The 19,637-nt window shown below is 41.2% G+C and overlaps 1 protein-coding gene and 1 long non-coding RNA gene across 2 annotated transcripts in view; one reads left to right on the forward strand and one right to left on the reverse strand.

Annotated features, from left to right (window-relative positions):
* LOC122664229 overlaps positions 1-7,664 on the reverse strand; it is a 32,984-nt gene extending 25,320 nt beyond the window's left edge. Inside the window, exon 1 of the long non-coding RNA XR_006333313.1 lies at positions 7,653-7,664. This is a non-coding gene — a long non-coding RNA (uncharacterized LOC122664229). The remainder of the gene's footprint in view (positions 1-7,652) is intronic.
* LOC122664227 overlaps positions 1-19,637 on the forward strand; it is a 186,459-nt gene that overhangs the window by 79,111 nt on the left and 87,711 nt on the right. Inside the window, exons 13-16 of the mRNA XM_043859956.1 lie at positions 11,467-11,558; positions 11,646-11,729; positions 11,980-12,054; positions 12,122-12,169. Of these exons, the coding sequence (XP_043715891.1) occupies positions 11,467-11,558; positions 11,646-11,729; positions 11,980-12,054; positions 12,122-12,169 (299 nt within the window). The remainder of the gene's footprint in view (positions 1-11,466; positions 11,559-11,645; positions 11,730-11,979; positions 12,055-12,121; positions 12,170-19,637) is intronic.

The following is a 19,637-nucleotide window of genomic DNA, read 5'->3' on the forward strand; positions in this document are numbered from 1 at the left end:
AAGGAGAGATCTTACCAGGAGAAGTTGGGTCTGGATCCAGAGTCGACAATTGGATGGGTACTAGTGCTATAGTGGATTGAAGTTGCCCTTTTTTGGAACATCCTCTTTGATAGGTTAAAATGTTGGAGTCGTCAATCCTCTTCTGAAATTCACCAATGGTTCTCTGAACTGGAGTCAGCTTCCCCTGAGTAGGAACTTTACCATCACCATTGTCCATAGTGTCCCCCTGTATAGGATTCTCTTTGGCTAAAGAGGCAGTAGCCAAAGGAGTAGGGGCAGCAGTAGGGACAACAAGCAAAGGAGGAGGAATATCAAGGGTAGGCTCAATCGAAGGAAATACATCTTCACTAGAACTCTCCCCTTGAAGTGGTGGTGAAGAATAATAAGCAAGGCCTTCATGAAAAGAACATCCATACTGACCAGACTACAGCGGAAGGGGGATGGTAACACTTATAAACCTTCTGGGTTGGAGAATAACCTAAAAAAATACACTGCAACCCACGGGGTTCAAGTTTGCCAGGGGACTTTGTATCCCTAGCATAACATACATATGTTGGGCAGCATTACCAACCTTAGAATAGGTTTCGGTGGCAACACTCCAGACATCGGCAGCAGTCTCCAACAGAAGATAACTCTGAAAGATAGACTGATCAATTAAACTGAGGAGAAAAGACATCACAAGGCACTCATCGAGATCCCATTTATCCTGGGCCTTCCCTGTAGCAGTAGGACGAACAGATGTACCCGTCAAATGGCCTTTCAAACCACCGGAACCAACAGCGAGCGAAACAGACCGCGACCAGATGAGGTAATTGTTGTCATCGAGTTTAACTGAGTTAGTTTGGAAGGTAGGGAAATCCTTTTCACGGTGCACAGAGGACCCTCCTTGTCCAGAAGAAATGACAGAATTTTTGTCGTCAGACATGGCCGCAGAGAAGGGAAAAAATAATCACAAAGCTTCACTCAATGAAGCAGCACATAAAAAAAAATCCCCTAAAAAATAGGAGATTTAAGGCATAGGTGAAGGCAAAGAGCCCTTGGTGGGATACACTCACCACCAAGGGACGCTGAAAGAGGAAGGCAGGGAAGAGGACCCTTGCGGCTTAGGCTGTAGAGGTGGAAAAATGAAAAGGAGGGCGGAAAAAGGTCGGTGGGGAAAAAACGGAAGGAAAAAGTGGGGAGGGCTGGGCAGTGGTCTTGCGAAAAGAGAGAGAGACGTGAGAGAAGAGAGAGAAGGCAGAAGGGATGGTGGAGATGGGAAGCGGAAGTGGTGGTGGTGCTGCTACGGTAGTGGTATTGCGGCGGCTGATTTTTTAGTCTCAACCATGACCAAAAAACCTAGATCGATTTTCCCTTGCTCTGGATACCATGATGAAATTTGGAGAATGGGAGAATGACTTATGTCAATGAGACACAGTCCAGCTTTATTTATAATAAAGATTAGAACAATCTAGAATGAGTACAAGACCAAAATACCCCTATTGACAATTCTACCCTTGTACCCATATTACAACAAGGGGAATTATTTCGTCGGCTTCTATCCCTTCTCCATTGATCAATTTTTTCTAAAATTCTGGTTTTCCCAAAACCCGAAAAATATCGATCCTTGTGTTGCTGGTCTCTGTTGAAGTTGTTTTTTGGAAGGGTGCTTCCCCATACTTACAAGCCCACTCGATCTCAGTTTCAGCTCCATCCATACAGTTTCTTGGCACCATTCCCCCTATATCGATCTCACCAACAAGTGTTGTAATATAGGTTCAGGGGTAATATTGTCCTTGTACCTATAGTGTCTAGGTTCATTATGGACATGTTAAATGTGTTAGGTGTGGTAGGTGTGGTAGGTAAGGATTGAGTAAATCAATGTGTGGTAGGTAAGGATTGAGTAAATCATTCCATATTTGTAATATTCTGAAGTTATAAATAAAGGCTTCGCCTCTGTCTCATAGACAAGCCAGATTCATGGATTTCTATATGGTATCAAAGCCAAAAATAATCCGGGAATATGGGACCTAAAATTATTTCTGTTTTTTTCTTTCTCTTCCTGTCGTGATCTACCGCTAGCAACACCACCGCCCTCCACCACTTTCGTCAGCAGCAGCACCACCCTCCGCCAGCCTCCTACACTTCTGCCAGCCTCCGCCGACCCTCACACCCTTCCACCACTCTCCTGTGACCTCTCTCTTCTTTCTTCCTTCTCGCGGGAGCTTTTCCCAGCCTTGCCGATCTATTTTTGCAGCCCTTGGTGGTGAGTTGACTCCCACCCATAGTACTATATCTCGCGATATATCGATATCTCGGGCCTACCGAGATATCCGAAATATCCGAGATATCGCGAAATATGACCGAAATATTGCATTTTTTCTGCAATATTTCGGGGGTCCATCTCGGGGGGTTTTTGGCCATATCTAGGCCTGAAACTTCATGGACAGCCTTATTTAAGCTTAATAAACACATTTAAACCATAAAATTGTAAAAATGTGAATTCAAATTGGTGTTTTGGGCTTGCACCCTTGATTGACATACGATCGCCGACCCTAATGTATAAATAGTTAAATACACATAGATTAGGCAGTTAATATTTAATAATAGTATTTAACTTCATCACATATCAAGTTAAAGCCAATACACATTGATGAGTGCCATGATTCTCATAAACTCCATAATATTCAATAACTCGCTTAAAGCCTTAAAGGCAATACACTAAGTGTCAAAGTTAGTAAGTCACAAGACTCGCAACTCACAAGTCACAACTCACAAGTTCATAGATCAATGAAATCACAACTTAAGTTACAAATTACAAGTGCTAAACTCGCTAATAGTAGTTCTTTGTGCCTCCCTGGATCAATCCCACTCATGCCGCCGAGTCGACGTCCATTGCTCTCTGTTTGAAGGACATATGTGGACCACGGTATAGAATCGGAGAAGAAACGAGTGTAGTCATCCACAAGTGTCACGTAAATGGAATCATCAACATATCGTAGGTAACCTATCCTAGGATATAAACTAGGGTTACCAATCGATCCAGTCCGTGAAGAAGATGATCCACTGTGATATGATGTTGGCGCCGGCGCAAGAGGCGATGGCATTGGCTGCATGTATGGCTGGTGAGGTTGGTAGTTAGGTCCGCTAGGGTATGCAAAGATGTTATTTACAAAAGATGATCCAGTATGTCCCTGGGACTGGGACTGGTAGTCATAGTCCCCTACCCCACTAAACTGCCCATATGATGATGATCCATATCTATATCCATCGTAAGGTTGTGATGCACCATAATCCGATGCCAATGGAGTGGTATGTGAGAAAATTAAAATAATTATTTAAGAGCAGAAAAATAAATCCGACACCGTGAAGCCGTAGATCGGCCATTGGTGTCTAACATATATTTAATTCATTACCATCTAAGTCATATTACCCCTAATTATTTCCTATTTTAATTGTAGGAAAATGAATTTTTAAAACCAGAAAAAAAAAAAAAAAAAAAAATACATATGGAAAAAAAATTTCGACACTGTGAGGCTATAGATCGGCCTCCGGTGTCTAACATATATTAATATCATCACCATCCAACAAAATTTGTACATAGTCTTTTCAAAAAAATAGTTTTAGAGGAATAGAATTTACCTTAAATAGTGGAAAAAAGCTTGGATGATGAGCTTAGATGACCCTCCGATGAGTTTACCGGCGAAAATCCGACAACAATGTGCTTGAACAATGGCTAGAGTGTTGGATGAGAGCTTGGAAGAGTGGAAGAATAGGCAAAAGACTGAAATTCCTTAGCAAATGCAGCTCTCGGTCGAAATATGGACCGAAATTTGCGAAATATTGTATTAAAGCCCCCCTTCACGTGACACTTTAAGCCAAAATACCATATTTCGTCGATATCTCACGAGATATCGAGATATTGTCGATATCTCACGAGATATCGTCGATATCTCACGATATCTCACGAGATATCGACGAAATATGGTATTTTTTCATTTCGACCTGATTTCGCATCTCGGTAAGCTCGAGATATACGAATATCGGCGAAATATCGCGAGATTTTGAACCATGCTCCCACCAAGGGCCTTTTTTGCTGCAGAATTTTAAGATCGATGCAGTAATTTTTCTGCAGCTTTTTATCAGGTTTATGCAGTAATTTTTCTGCAGATTTTTTTTTCCGGTTATTGACAACTTATCTTCGACCAGTAACAATGCCTGACACTTCTGAGATTACATCAGCCTCTTCTGGCCTCGATGGCACGTCACAGTGTGATTTTGTTCCGTTTCCAGCCAGCCCTATTAAATTAAATGGGGCCAATTACCTGTTGTGGTCTCGTTCTTGTTTGTTTGCTATTGGTTCCCGTGGTCTCTTTGGCTACATCACCGGAACCTCTGTCAGGCCTACTGAAACTGGAGCTGCGCAAGATAGGTGGGTGAATTTTAATTTTCTACTTATGTCGTATCTGGTTAACTCCATGGACCAAGAGATTGCTGGATGCTACCTTTTACTTGATTCGGCTGTCAAGATCTGGAAGACAGCCCATGACACCTACTCTCAAGTGGGCAATGCTGCCCAGTGTTATGAACTTCGTCAGAAACTCCACTCCACCAAGCGGTTAGAGCTAACCCTCTCTCAGTATTACAATAAAATGTGCACGATGTGGTAGCAACTTGATTTTTTGGGGACCTTCATTGCCACTTGTGATGTTGACACCACTGCTTTCCGCAAGTGGGAAGATGGCTTACGGGTGTTTGATTTTTTGGCTGGTCTCAACATTGAATTTGATTAGATCCGGGGCCAATATTCTGAATCGTGATCCCCTACCAACTCTTGAGCAGGCCTATGTGATTCTTGCAGCCGAAGATACTCGCCGGACAGCCATAATTTCTCCTGTCACTCAGGAACGATCAACCCTACTTGCTGGTTCTCAGCCTACTTCTCGTGGTAATTCTTCCCGCAGTTTTGGTGTTACTAATGATCTCCCTCCTATTAAATGTGATCACTGTGGGAAGGAATGGCATACCAAGGATCGTTGCTGGAAGCTTCATGGTCGCCCTGCAGATACCCGTGGACGTGGGAGGGGTGGCTCCAATTGATCCAATAATGCCCGGGCAAACCAGGCATCTACTGAGGAGCAGGCAACTACTGATCTGTCTCTTTCCCAAGTGGTTGAAGAACTTCAGCATCTCTGGACTATGATGACTCGGCTGGACACCTCTTCTTCCGGGCCTCCTTCTTTGGCTGCTTCTGCTGTTTCCTTGCCATCAAATTCCACTAGACCTAACTCTTCAGGTATTTAATTTGGTAGGAATTGCACTTCGGTCATACCTGACTCTTGGGTTATTGACTCTGGTGCATCCGATCATATGACAGGTTCTTCCTCCCTTTTCTTCAATTATTCTCCTTTATCTGGTCATAATAAAGTTCGGGTTGCTGATGGGTCTCTCTCGCCAATTTTTGGCAAGGGGTCTGTTTAGTGCACTCCTTCTCTTTGTCTTTCCTCTGTGTTGCATGTTCCTAAATTCTCTACTAATTTATTATCCAATAGTAGTTTAACTAGGGACTTAAACTACAAACTAATTTTTTTCTCAATCATTGTTTATTCCAGGACTTGGTAACGGGTCGTACGATTGCATGTGGTGAGGTGGTTGGTGGTTTATATGTGTTTGACAGTTCGCCGACAGCTTTGACTTCTCAGCCGTCCTCTTCTGCTTCTACATCTGCGTTACTGGAATTAAATAAGTGGCCCTGCCGTTTGGGGCACCCACCATTGCAAGTCATATCTACTTTATTTCCTAGCTTATTTAAGCAATGTAATCCAAACAAGTTTTCATGCGATGCTTGTATTTTAGCAAAGCAAACGTGGAATGTCTACCCTATTTATGACAAAAGAAGTATGACACCATTTGGATTAATTCATTATGATGTGTGGGGACCAGCCCGATGTTTTTCTACTTCTGGTTTTAGATGGTTTGTTACTTTTATTGATTGTTTTAGTTGCACTACATGGATGCATAGGAAGAGCGATGCTTTTACTTGATTCCGTCTGTTTCATAAGATGGTTCAAACACAATTTGATGCCAATGTGAAGATTTTACGGTCTAACAACGGCAAGGAATACATGGATGGCGCTTTTCGCACGCACTTGGACACTCATGGTATTATCCATCAGACATCTTGTGTTGATACTCCGGCTTAGAATGGTGTAGTTGAGCGTAAGAACAGACACTTGTTGGAGGTTGCTCGCTCACTTATGTTTGCCATGCATGTTCCCACACGTGTATGGGGTGATGCTATTCTCACAGCTACATACCTGATCAACCGTCTTCCTTCCTAAGTCATCGATGGTCGCTGCCCATTGGATGTATTATTGGGTTCATCTAATTTTGTTGTTGACCCCAAAATTTTTGGTTGTGTGGTGTTTGCCTGAAACCATCATATTCATGAGAAATTTGACCCCAAAGGTCTTCGGTGTGTCTTTCTAGGTTATTCTGCTACCCAGAAAGGGTACAAGTGTTACCACCCCCCTACAAGAAAAACATTTGTAACAATGGATGTTGTCTTTCGGGAGTCTGAAGCTGATTTGCACCACCGGTACCTCTTCAGGGGGAGATTCCAAATGATGAAGATGTACCTTTGATTGCTTCTCTAGATGTAAATATGCCTACTATAGAGGATGTGTCAGTTGAATTGGAAGATGGGATTACCAGTCAAGAATAAGAGCAAGGACAACAGTATGAGCAGCCTATAGTCCAGGGGAGTCTAGAGAATCAAAGGAATTGAAGACATACTCACGTGGGACTCACTTCCCTCCTCATGGAACTGAGCACAAAGAAACCACCACCATTGCTCCCACACAATCAGCGCCTGCTCCAAGTCTTTTTCCTCACTCTGGTAAGCCTATTCCTATACTTGATCCCAGTCTTGATCTTCCCATTGCTGTCCGGAAACCGAAGCGGAGCTGTAATCAACATCCAATTTCCAATTTTGTTTCTTATAATTCTTTAACTCCCGCATTCCATGCCTTTGTTTCTTCGTTATCCTCTGTTTCCATTCCTAAAAACTGGCAAGAAGCAATAGCCGACCAGAAATGGAAGGAAGCAATGAATGAAGAGATGCTTGCCCTGGAGAAAAACAAAGCTTGGGACTTTACAATTCTTCCACCAGGAAAGAAACCCGTTGGCTGTAGATGGGTCTTTGTTGTGAAGCACAATTCAGACGGGTCAGTAGAGCGATACAAGGCGAGGTTGGTTGCACAGGGGTTCATAGAAACCCATGGAATCAATTACCAGGAAACCTTTGCTCCTGTGGCAAAAATGAGCACAATTAGAGTCATCATCTCTTGTGCAGTAAGTCAAGGCTGGACTCTCCAACAGTTGGATGTCAAGAATGCTTTTCTACATGGAGAGCTAGAAGAAGATGTCTATATGGAAATCCCTCTTGGCTTTGATACTCCAAATACCCAGGGAAAAGTGTGCAAATTGAAAAAGGCCTTATATGGTCTAAAGCAATCACCTAGGGCCTGGTTTGGTTGATTTCACAGAGCCATGATTGCCAATGGCTATAAGCAAAGCAATGCTGACCACACGTTGTTTGTGAAGAAAGTGGGACAGCGTATCACGATTCTGCTAGTCTATGTGGATGACATAGTTATCACAGGGAGTGATACATAGGAAATTCAGAATTTGAAGAATTATTTGGGGACAGAATTTGACGTCAAAGACTTGGGGTGTTTAAGATATTTCTTGGGAATAGAGGTTGCTTATTCAGCTTAGGGTATATCTCTTTCCCATAGAAAGTATACTCTTGATCTTCTGAGTGATACAGGGATGCTCGGGTGTAAACCTGTTGATACCCCTTTCGAACCTAACACACACTTAAAGAGCAAGGAAGGTGACCCGCTGGATAAAGGTACTTATCAGAGGTTAGTAGGACGGTTGATATATATCTCTCTCATACCCGACCTGACATCACATTTGCAGTAAGTGTTGTAAGTCAGTACATGCATGACCTTTACTCCTCTTACATGGAGGCAGCCTACAGAATTCTTAAGTACCTAAAGTCTTCTCTTGGAAAAGGAATCTTATACTCTCCCCACAGTAATCTTCAGATAGAGCCCTATACTGACGCAGGTTGGGCTGGCAGTCCCGATGATAGAAGGTCAACATCCGGATATTGTACATTTGTTGGAGGAAACTTAACTACTTGGAGGAGCAAGAAACAAGCCGTGGTTGCTCGGTCCAGTGCTGAGGCAGAATTCAGGGCCATGGCACAAGGGGTCTTCGAACTTTTGTGGCTCAAGGGGCTTCTTCAAGATATAGGTATGGCTGTTGATCTTCCTAAGCGGCTCTACTATGATAGCAAGTTAGCAATCAGTATTGCCCATAACCCGGTCCAACATGATCGTACCAAGCATGTTGATATTGACCGACATTTTATCAAGGAGAAGCTGGAGTAAGGAGTCATTTGTGTTTCGTTTGTTCAGTCTTCTAACCAACTGGCTGATATTCTCACTAAGGGAATAAGTAGTAAATTGTTTTGTTTTGTTATTGCCAAGTTGGGCATGTTTGATATGTATGCACCAACTTGAGGGGGAGTGTTGTAATATAGGTTCAGGGGTAATATTGTCCTTGTACCTATAGTGTTTAGGTTCACTATGCACATGTTAAATGTGTTAGGAGTGTTAGGTGTGGTAGGTGTGGTAGGTAAGGATTGAGTAAATCAATGTGTGGTAGGTAAGGATTGAGTAAATCATTCCATATTTGTAATATTCTGAAGTTATAAATAAAGGCTTGGCCTCTGTCTCATAGACAACAGGGTTTTTTCCAAAACACTGATAGAATCGATCTAGGGGTTTGGCTCATCTGGTGCTGCTGATTTTTGGGTACAATTATTAACATCATTAAACAAATCTATCCACCAAATTTTGGCCTTTCTCTTGAAGTGCTTCCTGGGTTTCTCATCACACCAGCCCCTCTCTGCGATTTACAAAAATAGTCACCCAAAGTGGTGTTTTGGATTTGCACCCTTGATTGGCAGTATACGGTCGAATACTAATGTATAACTTAGTTAATTATTCATAAACATTGTTAAGACTTTAAGTATTAGTGGACTTAATAATTAATAAGCAATTTAAACAAGTATATTCTCTGGGAAACCTAAAGTCAATGACTCATAAAACATAATATTAAGTATAATAATAGGATGACATCAATATCCTAATACAAGTCAACTAGTCATCAGCTGACTCAAATGTCTACTAGTAATAATTATTCCGCCGTCCAAGATTGACCCCACTCATAGTCCGATGGAGCTGACATGCATTGTTCTCCAACTGTAGGACATATGAATGCCACGTCATAGTCTGGCTGAAGAAATGAGTTTAGTACAATGCTTGAACTAGGGTTTTCAGAGATCTGCAAAAAAATTGTCTTGACTGGCAGAAACTGGTTAGATCACATCAGACTCTATAGGATATACAGTTTGCTTGAAGAAGAAAACCATCTACACATGATCACAACAGTCAGCCTTCATCAACTTATAGATAATTACGAAGCTAGTAACATTACAAAACTAAACCAGTTCGTACACAGGAAAAGAGAAAAGCGATGGGAGAGGAAGATGCAGATTGGATAGAGTCTGAATGACCTAACCGACTGCCACTATGTTTATTTATAGCATATAAACTTTATGAGATTACAAGGAACTCCTCAACTTATAGATAATTACTGATAAGCCCAGAAATGATGCAGATACACTGCCTTGTACCGACCCAAACCCATTTAGGTATCCAGATGGAGATGAACCAGCTCCAGTTTGAGTCTTGTGTCTAGTAGGATTTTAAGAAGTTTATTTTATTTGGGAAAGTATTATGTAATCTTTTAATTTAGGTATGATACGTAGGAGATAGCTAGCAAGTTATTTCAGTTTCACTTTTAGAGTCTAACTAGGAGTCGTTGGGTCTTTAGTTTTTGTCTTTGTTTTTCCCCTTTAAATACTTGCATTGTAACCAATGTGAGAACAGATTGAATAGAATTGAATAGTGAGGTGTTTGTGAGTGCCTGCATGGCCAAAAGTGCTTGTACGATCTTCTTCTTCCCCTTGCCCTTCTTCTTGTGCGTTCTTCTCTCCCCTGCAAATCTGATTTCTTCTCAGATTTTCCTTTTCCCCACTGGCCCTCCACCAATTTGGTATCAGAGCCGAAGGATTCCCTCTTCCTCCTCCCTTTGTGATCTCTCTCTACATTTTGTTCTTCTTCCCTTTCCTCCCCCTGTTACTGTTCTACCGGTACAAGCAAAAAAAAAAAAAAAAAATCCACTTCGATTCCGCAGAAAACCCCACCGCTTCGGCTGACTCAACATCCCCAAACCCATTTCCCTAACCTCCGAAGCAGTCCCTCCCTTCGTTCCCACACCCAAAATTAAAAAAAAAAAAAATAAAATCATCTCTGTTAATAAAAAAAAACCTAACCCATTTCCTTCCTACAGCAATCCACTCTCTCGCATCTCCCGCTGAACCTCAGCCCCACTGCCCTCAACTCCCATGTAGGGTTCAGAGTGAAGAAGAAGAAAGCGCGAAATAGAGAACCAGAAAAAAGAAAATCATACCTGATTTCACAGTGCTTCTCATGCCGGATCCCTCACTGGTTCGCAATAGCAATCATGTTGAGGTCAAACTTGACTTGAACTGTGCTGGTTATCCGTAGTTAGAAGACGACAAGGTTACGTCTTCCATCTCACCCCCATGATAGATCTTCTTTGGTTCCCTCTACCATAAGTACCCCCCCCCTATTCCTTATTTATTTATTCTTCTAGGTTTCATTTTTTTGCTAGTTTCCAATAATCCCCCTAGCTTCCTTTCTTATCTCCTTTTTTTTTCTTTTATTTTTGAATTGTTCCAATTAGCTCCCAAGCCATAGTTCTTATTACCCAGCATGTCCTCTCTTTGGCTTCCTTAGTAGTCCTCTAAGATTCTTTTCAATTACAATTCTGCCATCCTTTTTTAAATTCCCATTTATTTACTGTTTGCCCACTTACTCTTGCAAGGGCACCTAAGTTTTCTCTCATATCTGTCCAAGTATGGTTGGCAGTAACAGTTTAATTGATTTTGGGATTCATTCTGTTATATTTATCTCTCTTTCACACAAATTCTTTTTCTTGTTTTGTTTTTTAAGGAACGCCCTCTTCTTGCTTTTTTTCTTTTTTTTTGTTTTTTTTGTTTTTCTATCAACACAGTTGCTTTTTATTATGTAAGAAGCCTAGCATTGAAACCATACTGGTAGTATCTGTACAAATTAAAAGGCAAAATTTTTTTTTCTAAATATTTTCTGTTTAGAAAGCATAAAATATGTCCCAGGAAAAATGTACCTTATTGTTGCATTTTTCTTTTTAAATCTCAAATGATTTTGTGAATGTTGAAATTGTGGTTTTTGTGAATTTGGGTAGATCTATTTATTGAATATTTGTAATTTTTGGTTTTTATAGCTCTTCGCCCTCTGGTTATCAGTACTCCAGATCAAATTGATGATAATCTCTTGTACTGGAAACAGCCTTCTGTGCAGCACGCCTCTTCTCAGGTTTACCAAGAGTTTTATTTTTACCAGTTTATCATTCTCTCCTTTGACTACATATATATTTAGCTCCCATTCTAATTGTAATTGCAGATTGTGCTGACATCATCTTCATCAGTGTATCGCCCTCTTCTTCATGCTTGTGCTGGCTATTTATCATCATTTTTACCATCACATGTTTGTTACTTCTCCTCTACACACTACATAGTCATTTCTTTTCTCTTTTTCATTCAATTTCTGTACATATTTTTGCTGTCATTTAATGTAATCATTGACTTTAATTGTTCAATTGACAACCCAAAGTCTTTAACATCTCCCCCATGTTCAATTGAGATTGAAATGTTATGTGACTGAAATTATTCATGAAAAGAGTTGATCAATGTGAAAAGAAAGAGTTTTCAGTCACTAACTTAAACTTCACCTTCAGGCAAAATCCACTTGTGTTCTTATTGATCTTTGTTTGGGGCCACTGGCACCATGGATACCTACTGTCATTGCAAAGGTTTGTTCTGCCTTTTTGCCCTTAATAATTTCCTACTCGTTTAGTTCCATGATTTATTCTGGTACAGGTTGACCTAGCAATTGAACTTATGGAGGACCTTCTGGGCACGATTCAGGTTTGTTTAAGCTGTCCATTTACACCTTAAAGTACTGCAAAATTTTAGAATTTTCATTTTGCTTGACATTCTTATTGTTCCTTATAGTCTGAACTAGTTATGTTGTTTGTGTACTTCTTATTTAACTACAAAAGGATAACAGATTGAGAACTGTGTGTTTTGCTTTTAAGAAAATTAGGTAATTCAAAAAAGGTTTGGAAGAGAATTTTAAATGTATAAGTTATTTCAATTTGCTCAACTTTAATCGATGAGCCAGATATATGATTCCACCTTACTATGTATGTGAAAATAATAATTAACTTCCACATGTAGATCTCAGCTCGTGGAATGGGGAAGGAGTCCTGTGGCTACTTGAAAACAGCCCTTTTTTCCTGACCTGCAATTTTTTTAAAACAAGACCAGATTTGGGTTGGTTGAACCAATGGTTCATGGTTGGTTCAAGTCAAAATCGTCGGGTTAAATTGTTGATGTCTCAAGTGGAAGAGAAAACCCCATACTAAAACCATCTGGGCCGGGGGCTCTGTTAGCCTTGTGGTAGTGGACAGCAGTGAGGATTTCCACCTCAGTGGGGATAGCCTGAAGGGCACCAGTGAGGGAGCTGGGGATGAATTTATTGAGGAGGCAATCTGTGATAACATTGGTAGTGGCAATGGAAGAAGGTCTGAAAATCTGCACAAAGTAGTTAACAACCTTTGACTTAATATTATCAACTTTAGAGAGGGAGGAGCCATCTCTAGACAAAGTCGTGGCGATGGACTTGACATTACTTCTGGCCTTTATGGACCTGTGAAAGTAAGCAAACTTGGAGTCACCAAGTTCCAGCCATTTAACTCGAGATTTCTATCCAAGGGAACTCTCCTCTTGGGCAACTATAGAAAGAAGGGTCAAGGAGACAACTTTCTCTTCATCGGTCAGGGGAGCATTGTGAATATCATTTTGCAGCCTCAACTGTATATCAGTAAGCTTAGCCTTGCTATCTGAAACCAAGAGAGAAATGCTCCCAAAAGAAGAGGAATTCCAAGCTTTAAGGGCACTTTTAACATTCTGAAGCTTCCTGGCAAAGGAGATAAGGGGGTAGAATGAGCATGAACCGGTTTAGCCCAAGCATCTTTGACAATGGTGAGAAAATCAGAGTGAGAGGTCCACATATTTAAATATTTGAATGGTTTAGAATCAAAGGAGATGTGAGGTTCGATAAGCATGGTTTAAAATCTCACGAAATTTCGGCGATGTATCGCCAAATTTCGTATATCTCGACATGTCCGAGATACGAAACCAATCCGAAACCAAAAAATACAATATTTCGTCGATATATCGTGAGATATCGACAATATATCGTGGATCTCACGATATATCGCGAGATATTGAAAAAGTGACAAATAGTGTCACGTGAGGGGCCATTTTATACCATATTTCGCAGCTCTTGGTCGATATTTCGACTGAGAGCTGCTGAAACTCTCTTTTTCTCTCTTCTTCCTCATTTTTGGATCTTCTTCCTCCCTTCCAAGCCTCATCCAAGCACTGTTCAAGCTCCTTGTCGCCGGGAAGACGTCGGAGGGTCATCTAAGCTCATCATCCAAGCCTATTTTCATTATTTAAGGTAAATTCTATATCTCTAAAACTATTTTTTTTAAAAATACTTTGTACAAATGTTGTTGGATGTTGATGATATTAATATATGTTAGACACCGGAGGCCGATCTACAGCCTCACGGTGTCGAAATTTTTTTCCCATAATGTATTTTTATTTTTATTTTCTGGTTTTAAAGATTCATTTTCCTACAACTAAAATAGGAAATAATTAGGGGTAATATGACTTAGATGGTAATGAATTAAATATATGTTAGACACCAATGACCGATCTACGGCTTCACAGTGTCGGATTTATTTTTCTGCTCTTAAATAATTATTTTAATTTTTGAAAATTAAGAAAAATATATAAAAAATTAAAAAAACAGAAATAAATAAGGAAAAATATGAGTTTTAAGTTTAAAAAATAATGAAAAAATATGAAAGTTATTTCTATATGTTTTGAAATGCATTACATGTATATTATGTTTACTAATTTTTGGTTTTGTTGTGTTAGGTCAATACTTATATTAACATTATATATAAAAAATTTGTTTTAATTATGTGAAAAATATAAGGGTTAGGGGAAAAATATTAAATAACTATACAAGTGTATTAGTAATCTAAAAGTGTCAATTGAAGTGCTTCTACATGACTACATTAAGTTTTTTAATTATTTGTGTTACTTACATTGCAGTAAACAAGTATCATTATGGCGGATCGTGATAGACAACGTGCGAAGGGCAAGCAAAAGGTGGGGGAAAGTAGTCAACAAGGGGGGCAGAGGGAACAAAGAGAACAGAGGGAACAAGAGAGACCAGTCACATGCAATTTATGGGAGGTGGGTCCAGTAGACTTAAACAACATCTGACTGGAGGATCTAAAGATGTTGTAGCTTGTCATATGGTCCCTACTGAAGTAGCCAGGGAGATTGGTGATAGTTTGAGGGGAAAGAAGAAGAGGAAGGCTGACAAGCAAAGGATAAGAGAACAACTTGAGGATACAGTGAGGAGTTCGATGGGAGGAGGAAGACGATACAATGATGATGATGACTCCTCCTCCTCCTCCTCCTCTGATGATGACATTGCAGTATCTGGTGACATACAAACAGCAGAGGAGGCTAGGGATTTTAGGCGGACTGTTTCAAGGAGTAGAGTAAGTTTTCAAGATGATCAGCAGAGACAAAGAGTAGGAGGTAGTGGAGGAGCTGGCAGTTCTGGAGGTCCTAGAACTTTGAATCATTTTAAAAGATCACAAAGTGTGAGGGCAGCCCCAACACCTCTACCAGTACCAGTACCACCATCAACATCTGATCCTAAATTGCATAAGAAGAAAGGAAGCAGTCAACCCAGAATCAAAGGAGCATGGAAGGGGATGAAGGGATTGGTTAAAGAATCAATAGCTAAGTGGATGCTATACCATACCATCCCAGCAAACACTGCACAAGGCCCCCATTATGATACCATGATAGATACCATTGCAGAGGCTGGCCCAGGATTCAAGGGCCCCACCCCATATGAGGTAATGAATGTTTATCTACCTCAACAAAAGAGTGAGATTGATGAGTACATTAGTGAGATGAGGAATATGTGGGAGACATATGGGGTGACTATAATGGCAGATGGATGGACTGGGCCTACAAGAAAGTCTATCATCAATTTCATGGTTTATTGTGATGGGAGGACAGTGTTCCTCAAATCTGTGGATGCATCCAAAGAGATAAAGGATGCAAAATATATTTACAGATTGTTAAAGGAAGTAGTGGAAAAAGATGTGGGTATTGAGAATGTTGTCCAGATTGTAACGGACAATGGAAGTAACTTCAAGCTGGTCGGTGAGAAGATGATGAACAATAGTAAGTACCGGCTCTTCTGGACTCCTTGTGCAATCCATTGTATTGACTTAATGCTAAAAGATATGGAAAAGTTAAAGTTGGTGAAGACTGTGGTTGAAAGTGCAAGACAAGTCACCAACTTTGTATACAACCACTCCTATGCACTCAATCTATTGAGGGAAAAATGTGGGGGTGACTTGGTTAGGCCTGGCATCACAAGATTTGCCACCAAATACATTGCCCTCAAAAGCATTGAGACAAAGAAGGCCGGGCTGAGAAGCACGTTTGCTTCTGAGGAGTGGTTTGAATGGAAGGGTTCTAAGACTGCAAATGGGAGGGAAGCACAAGCAATGATGTCATCTGAGGACTTCTGGACCAAACTAAGCAAAGTGGTGAAAGTTTTGGAGCCGTAGTTAAAGTTCTACATGTTCTCGACTCGCTCGAAGGGCCCAACCATGTCGGTCCTATATGCTGCAATAGACTTGATGAAAGATAGTGTCTATAGTGTGGCTCCTCGCAGTAGCAAAAACTTCTTAGATATCATAAATGCTCGCTGGGAGAATCAACTTATGCATCTACTGCATAAGGTTGGTGAGTAAATTTGTTTTATGTTTACTAATTCATAGTATTATTATTTACTAATTACATATGCATTTGACAATACCTCTATTCTATATGTCATATTTCAGCATACTACTTGAACCCTAAGTATCAATATAACAATAGGCTTGGGTTGGAAACTCAACTTATTGATGCTGTGAAACAAGTAGTGAAGAAGTTGGAGCCAGATGGTGCACTACAAGCAATTTGCAACAATGAGGTGAGTTCATTTGGAAACTCAACTTATTGATGCTTTCAAATAAGTAATGAAGAAGTACTTACTAATTTTCCACATGGGTGTAGATCAAGGTATTTAGGGATGCATTGGGAAGTTTTGGAACTGAGGCTGCGATACAAGGCAGAGCACGTGGTGATGCTGGTAATTCTTTTAAGTTTTAAATTACATATGTATTGAAATTTGAAAGTTGAAACAAAATTTGACACGTCTTTTTTGTTGTAAACTTGTAATGCAGCTGAATGGTGGGTGTTGTATGGGGAATCGGCTGAAAACTTATGAAGAATAGTAATTAAAGTCCTTGCCCAAACATGTTCTGCATCTGGTTGTGAGAGGAACTGGAGTACCTATGCACTCATCCACTGCAAGAGGCGCAACAGATTGGGGTCTCAACGTTTATCTGACATGGTGTATGTGCACTACAACTTGAGGCTGAAACTGCAACACATACGCATGGGACATGAGGGACAGAGGGGCACCATTGATCTAGATGACATCTTTCAAGTTGACTCAGACGATGAGGACCCTATTGTGGATTGGGTGAGGGATAGAGGTGAGCCAGTGTTGGATGAGGAGGGAGGTAGGCCCGACCCCATGATAGCTTCTGAGATTGGTGCTGATGTGGACGAGTATATGGCTGACGAGGGTCAGATACATGCAAGGGAAGCCTCACCCATACCATTCCAGCCCACTGGATGAAGACTGGTCTAAGTCCTCAAATGATGATGATGGTGATGCTGGTGGTGGTGATGGTAATGCTGGTGGTGGTGATGGTGATGCTGGTGCTGGTAATGCTGGTGGTGGTGATGCTGGTGAAGAATTTGACGGCATGCGAGAGCGTTATGTGGTAGGCCAGGAGGTCCAGGATACGGCACCTGTAGAGCCACTCCGATTCACTGGAGAGACACAGTTTGATCATGCCACACAAGATACGGACCACGGAGCACGTGCCCCCGCACCCCCACCCTCAAGAGCCCCCCTACATACATACAATAGGAAGCGTAGGGGTCGACAAACACAGTTGCAACCTGATCACATGGACATTGATAACCTATCTAGCTCTATTGGTGGTTTGAGTATGGGTGATAGGGAGGGAGGACCGACTGGACATTGGTGTGCCCCATCTTTTGACGCACATACCACTCCATTGGCATCAGATTATGGTGCATCACAACCTTACGGTTGATATGGATATGGATCATCATCATATGGGCAGTTTAGTGGGGTATGGGACTATGACTACCAGTCCCAGTCCCAGGGACATACTGGATCATCTTTTGTAGATAACATCTTTGCATACCCTAGCAAACCTAGCTACCAACCTCACCAGCCATACATGCAGCCAATGCCATCGCCTCTTACGCCGGCGCCAACATCATATCACAGTGGATCTTTTTCACGGACTGGATCGATTGGTAACCCTAGCTTATATCCTAGGATAGGTTACCTACAATATGTTGATGATTCCATTTACGTGACACTTGTGGATGACTACACTCGTTTCTTCTCCGATTCTATACCGTGGTCCACATATGTCCTTCAAACAGAGAGCAATGGACGTCGACTCCAGCGAGGCATGAGTGGGATTCATCCAGGGAGGCACAACAACTCATCAATGTGTATTGGCTTTAACTTGATATGTGATGAAGTTAAATACTATTATTAAATATTAACTGCCTAATCTATGTGTATTTAACTATTTATACATTAGGGTCGGCGACCGTATGTCAATCAAGGGTGCAAGCCCAAAACACCAATTTGAATTCATATTTTTGCAATTTTATGGTTTAAATGTGTTTATTAAGCTTAAATAAGGCTGTCCATGAAGTTTCAGACCTAGATATGGCCAAATACCCTCCGAGATGGACCCCCGAAATATTGCAGAAAAAATGCAATATTTCGGTCATATTTCGCGATATTTCGGGTATCTCGGATATCTCGGTAGGCCCGAGATACCGAGATATCGCGAAATATTAAACCTTGTCGATAAGAACTATAATGGGACTCGTCACAGATGTCGGTAGCGTCGAAGGTGGCATGCAAGTAAGGATTTAAGTCTCGGTATCGGGTATCGTATCGGTCAGGCGATTTTAAGAGACGTATCGTATCGTATCGTATTGGAGATACGTATCGATCAGTGCAAAAACGCATGAAAATGATCAAAATACACATGAAAATACACTTTTGGACACAAAAAACAATATAAACAAGCAATTTGTGTCATATATCATGCATATATACTAAGAATTGTGAATAATCAATAACCAGACAAGTGCAGCACTTTGAAATTGTTATAAAAGATTAAAAGATGAAATTCTTTACATATAGAGTCACTCTATTGCCATGAAGAATGTCGGGGTGGATCAAAGTCGTGTCTGTAAGGGTCTTTAACAATTGGAGCGACTAGGATGATGTTGTGTACTGTCCGAACATAAGCACAACATCGAGCCCGATCAAAATGCGATGGTAGTGACTCTCCCACTCATAGTAGAATCGTGTGTACTTGCTCCTGGAGTGGCTAATGTCACGACAAAGACTAGGTTGTGCTTGTGCTTGATTCTCTCCGTATCCATAACTTCCATACCCTACAGAAGCCCCATGTCCATAGCCTGAAGAAGAACCTGATGCATAATGCCCATGGTCTGATGAAGCACCAGCATAATCAGAACTAATGCTAAGTGACTCCATACGCCACTCATAAGCACATCACTATCATATGGATTGTGGGAGCGCGCGGACTTGCCCTTATGCGGCTTCCGCGAGGAAGTCTTATGGGAGCAGGCTCAGCACCATGATCCATATCTTGGGTAGTATGTGTGTATCCTGCCTCACATGTGAACTGAACCCCAGCACGATGTTGTGAAGCCTCATGGCCACCACCACTACCTCCAGCACCATGGCCACCACCACCACCACCACCACTACCATCATCATCATCATCATCATCAGCAGCAGCAGCAACAGAACCACCACCATCACCATCACCATCACCATCGTCATCTTCATCCTCATCATCAACATGTTGTTGAGTTCCTCCATACGGATGACCTGACCTCGTCCTCCTGACTAAACCTTATTCAGAGCTACTTTTATTTTCTTCAACATTAGGACAAGGATCTTGTGATGGTGGCTGTGTTGCATCCTCATCCATCTGTTGAATGATGCTCTCTATCACTGGATCAGGTTTGGTTGTCTGGCGATCCACACTTAATTGATCCATCACCAATACCT

This window comes from Telopea speciosissima, chromosome 6, assembly GCF_018873765.1.
Source record: "Telopea speciosissima isolate NSW1024214 ecotype Mountain lineage chromosome 6, Tspe_v1, whole genome shotgun sequence".
NCBI classification, from domain to species: Eukaryota; Viridiplantae; Streptophyta; class Magnoliopsida; order Proteales; family Proteaceae; genus Telopea; species Telopea speciosissima.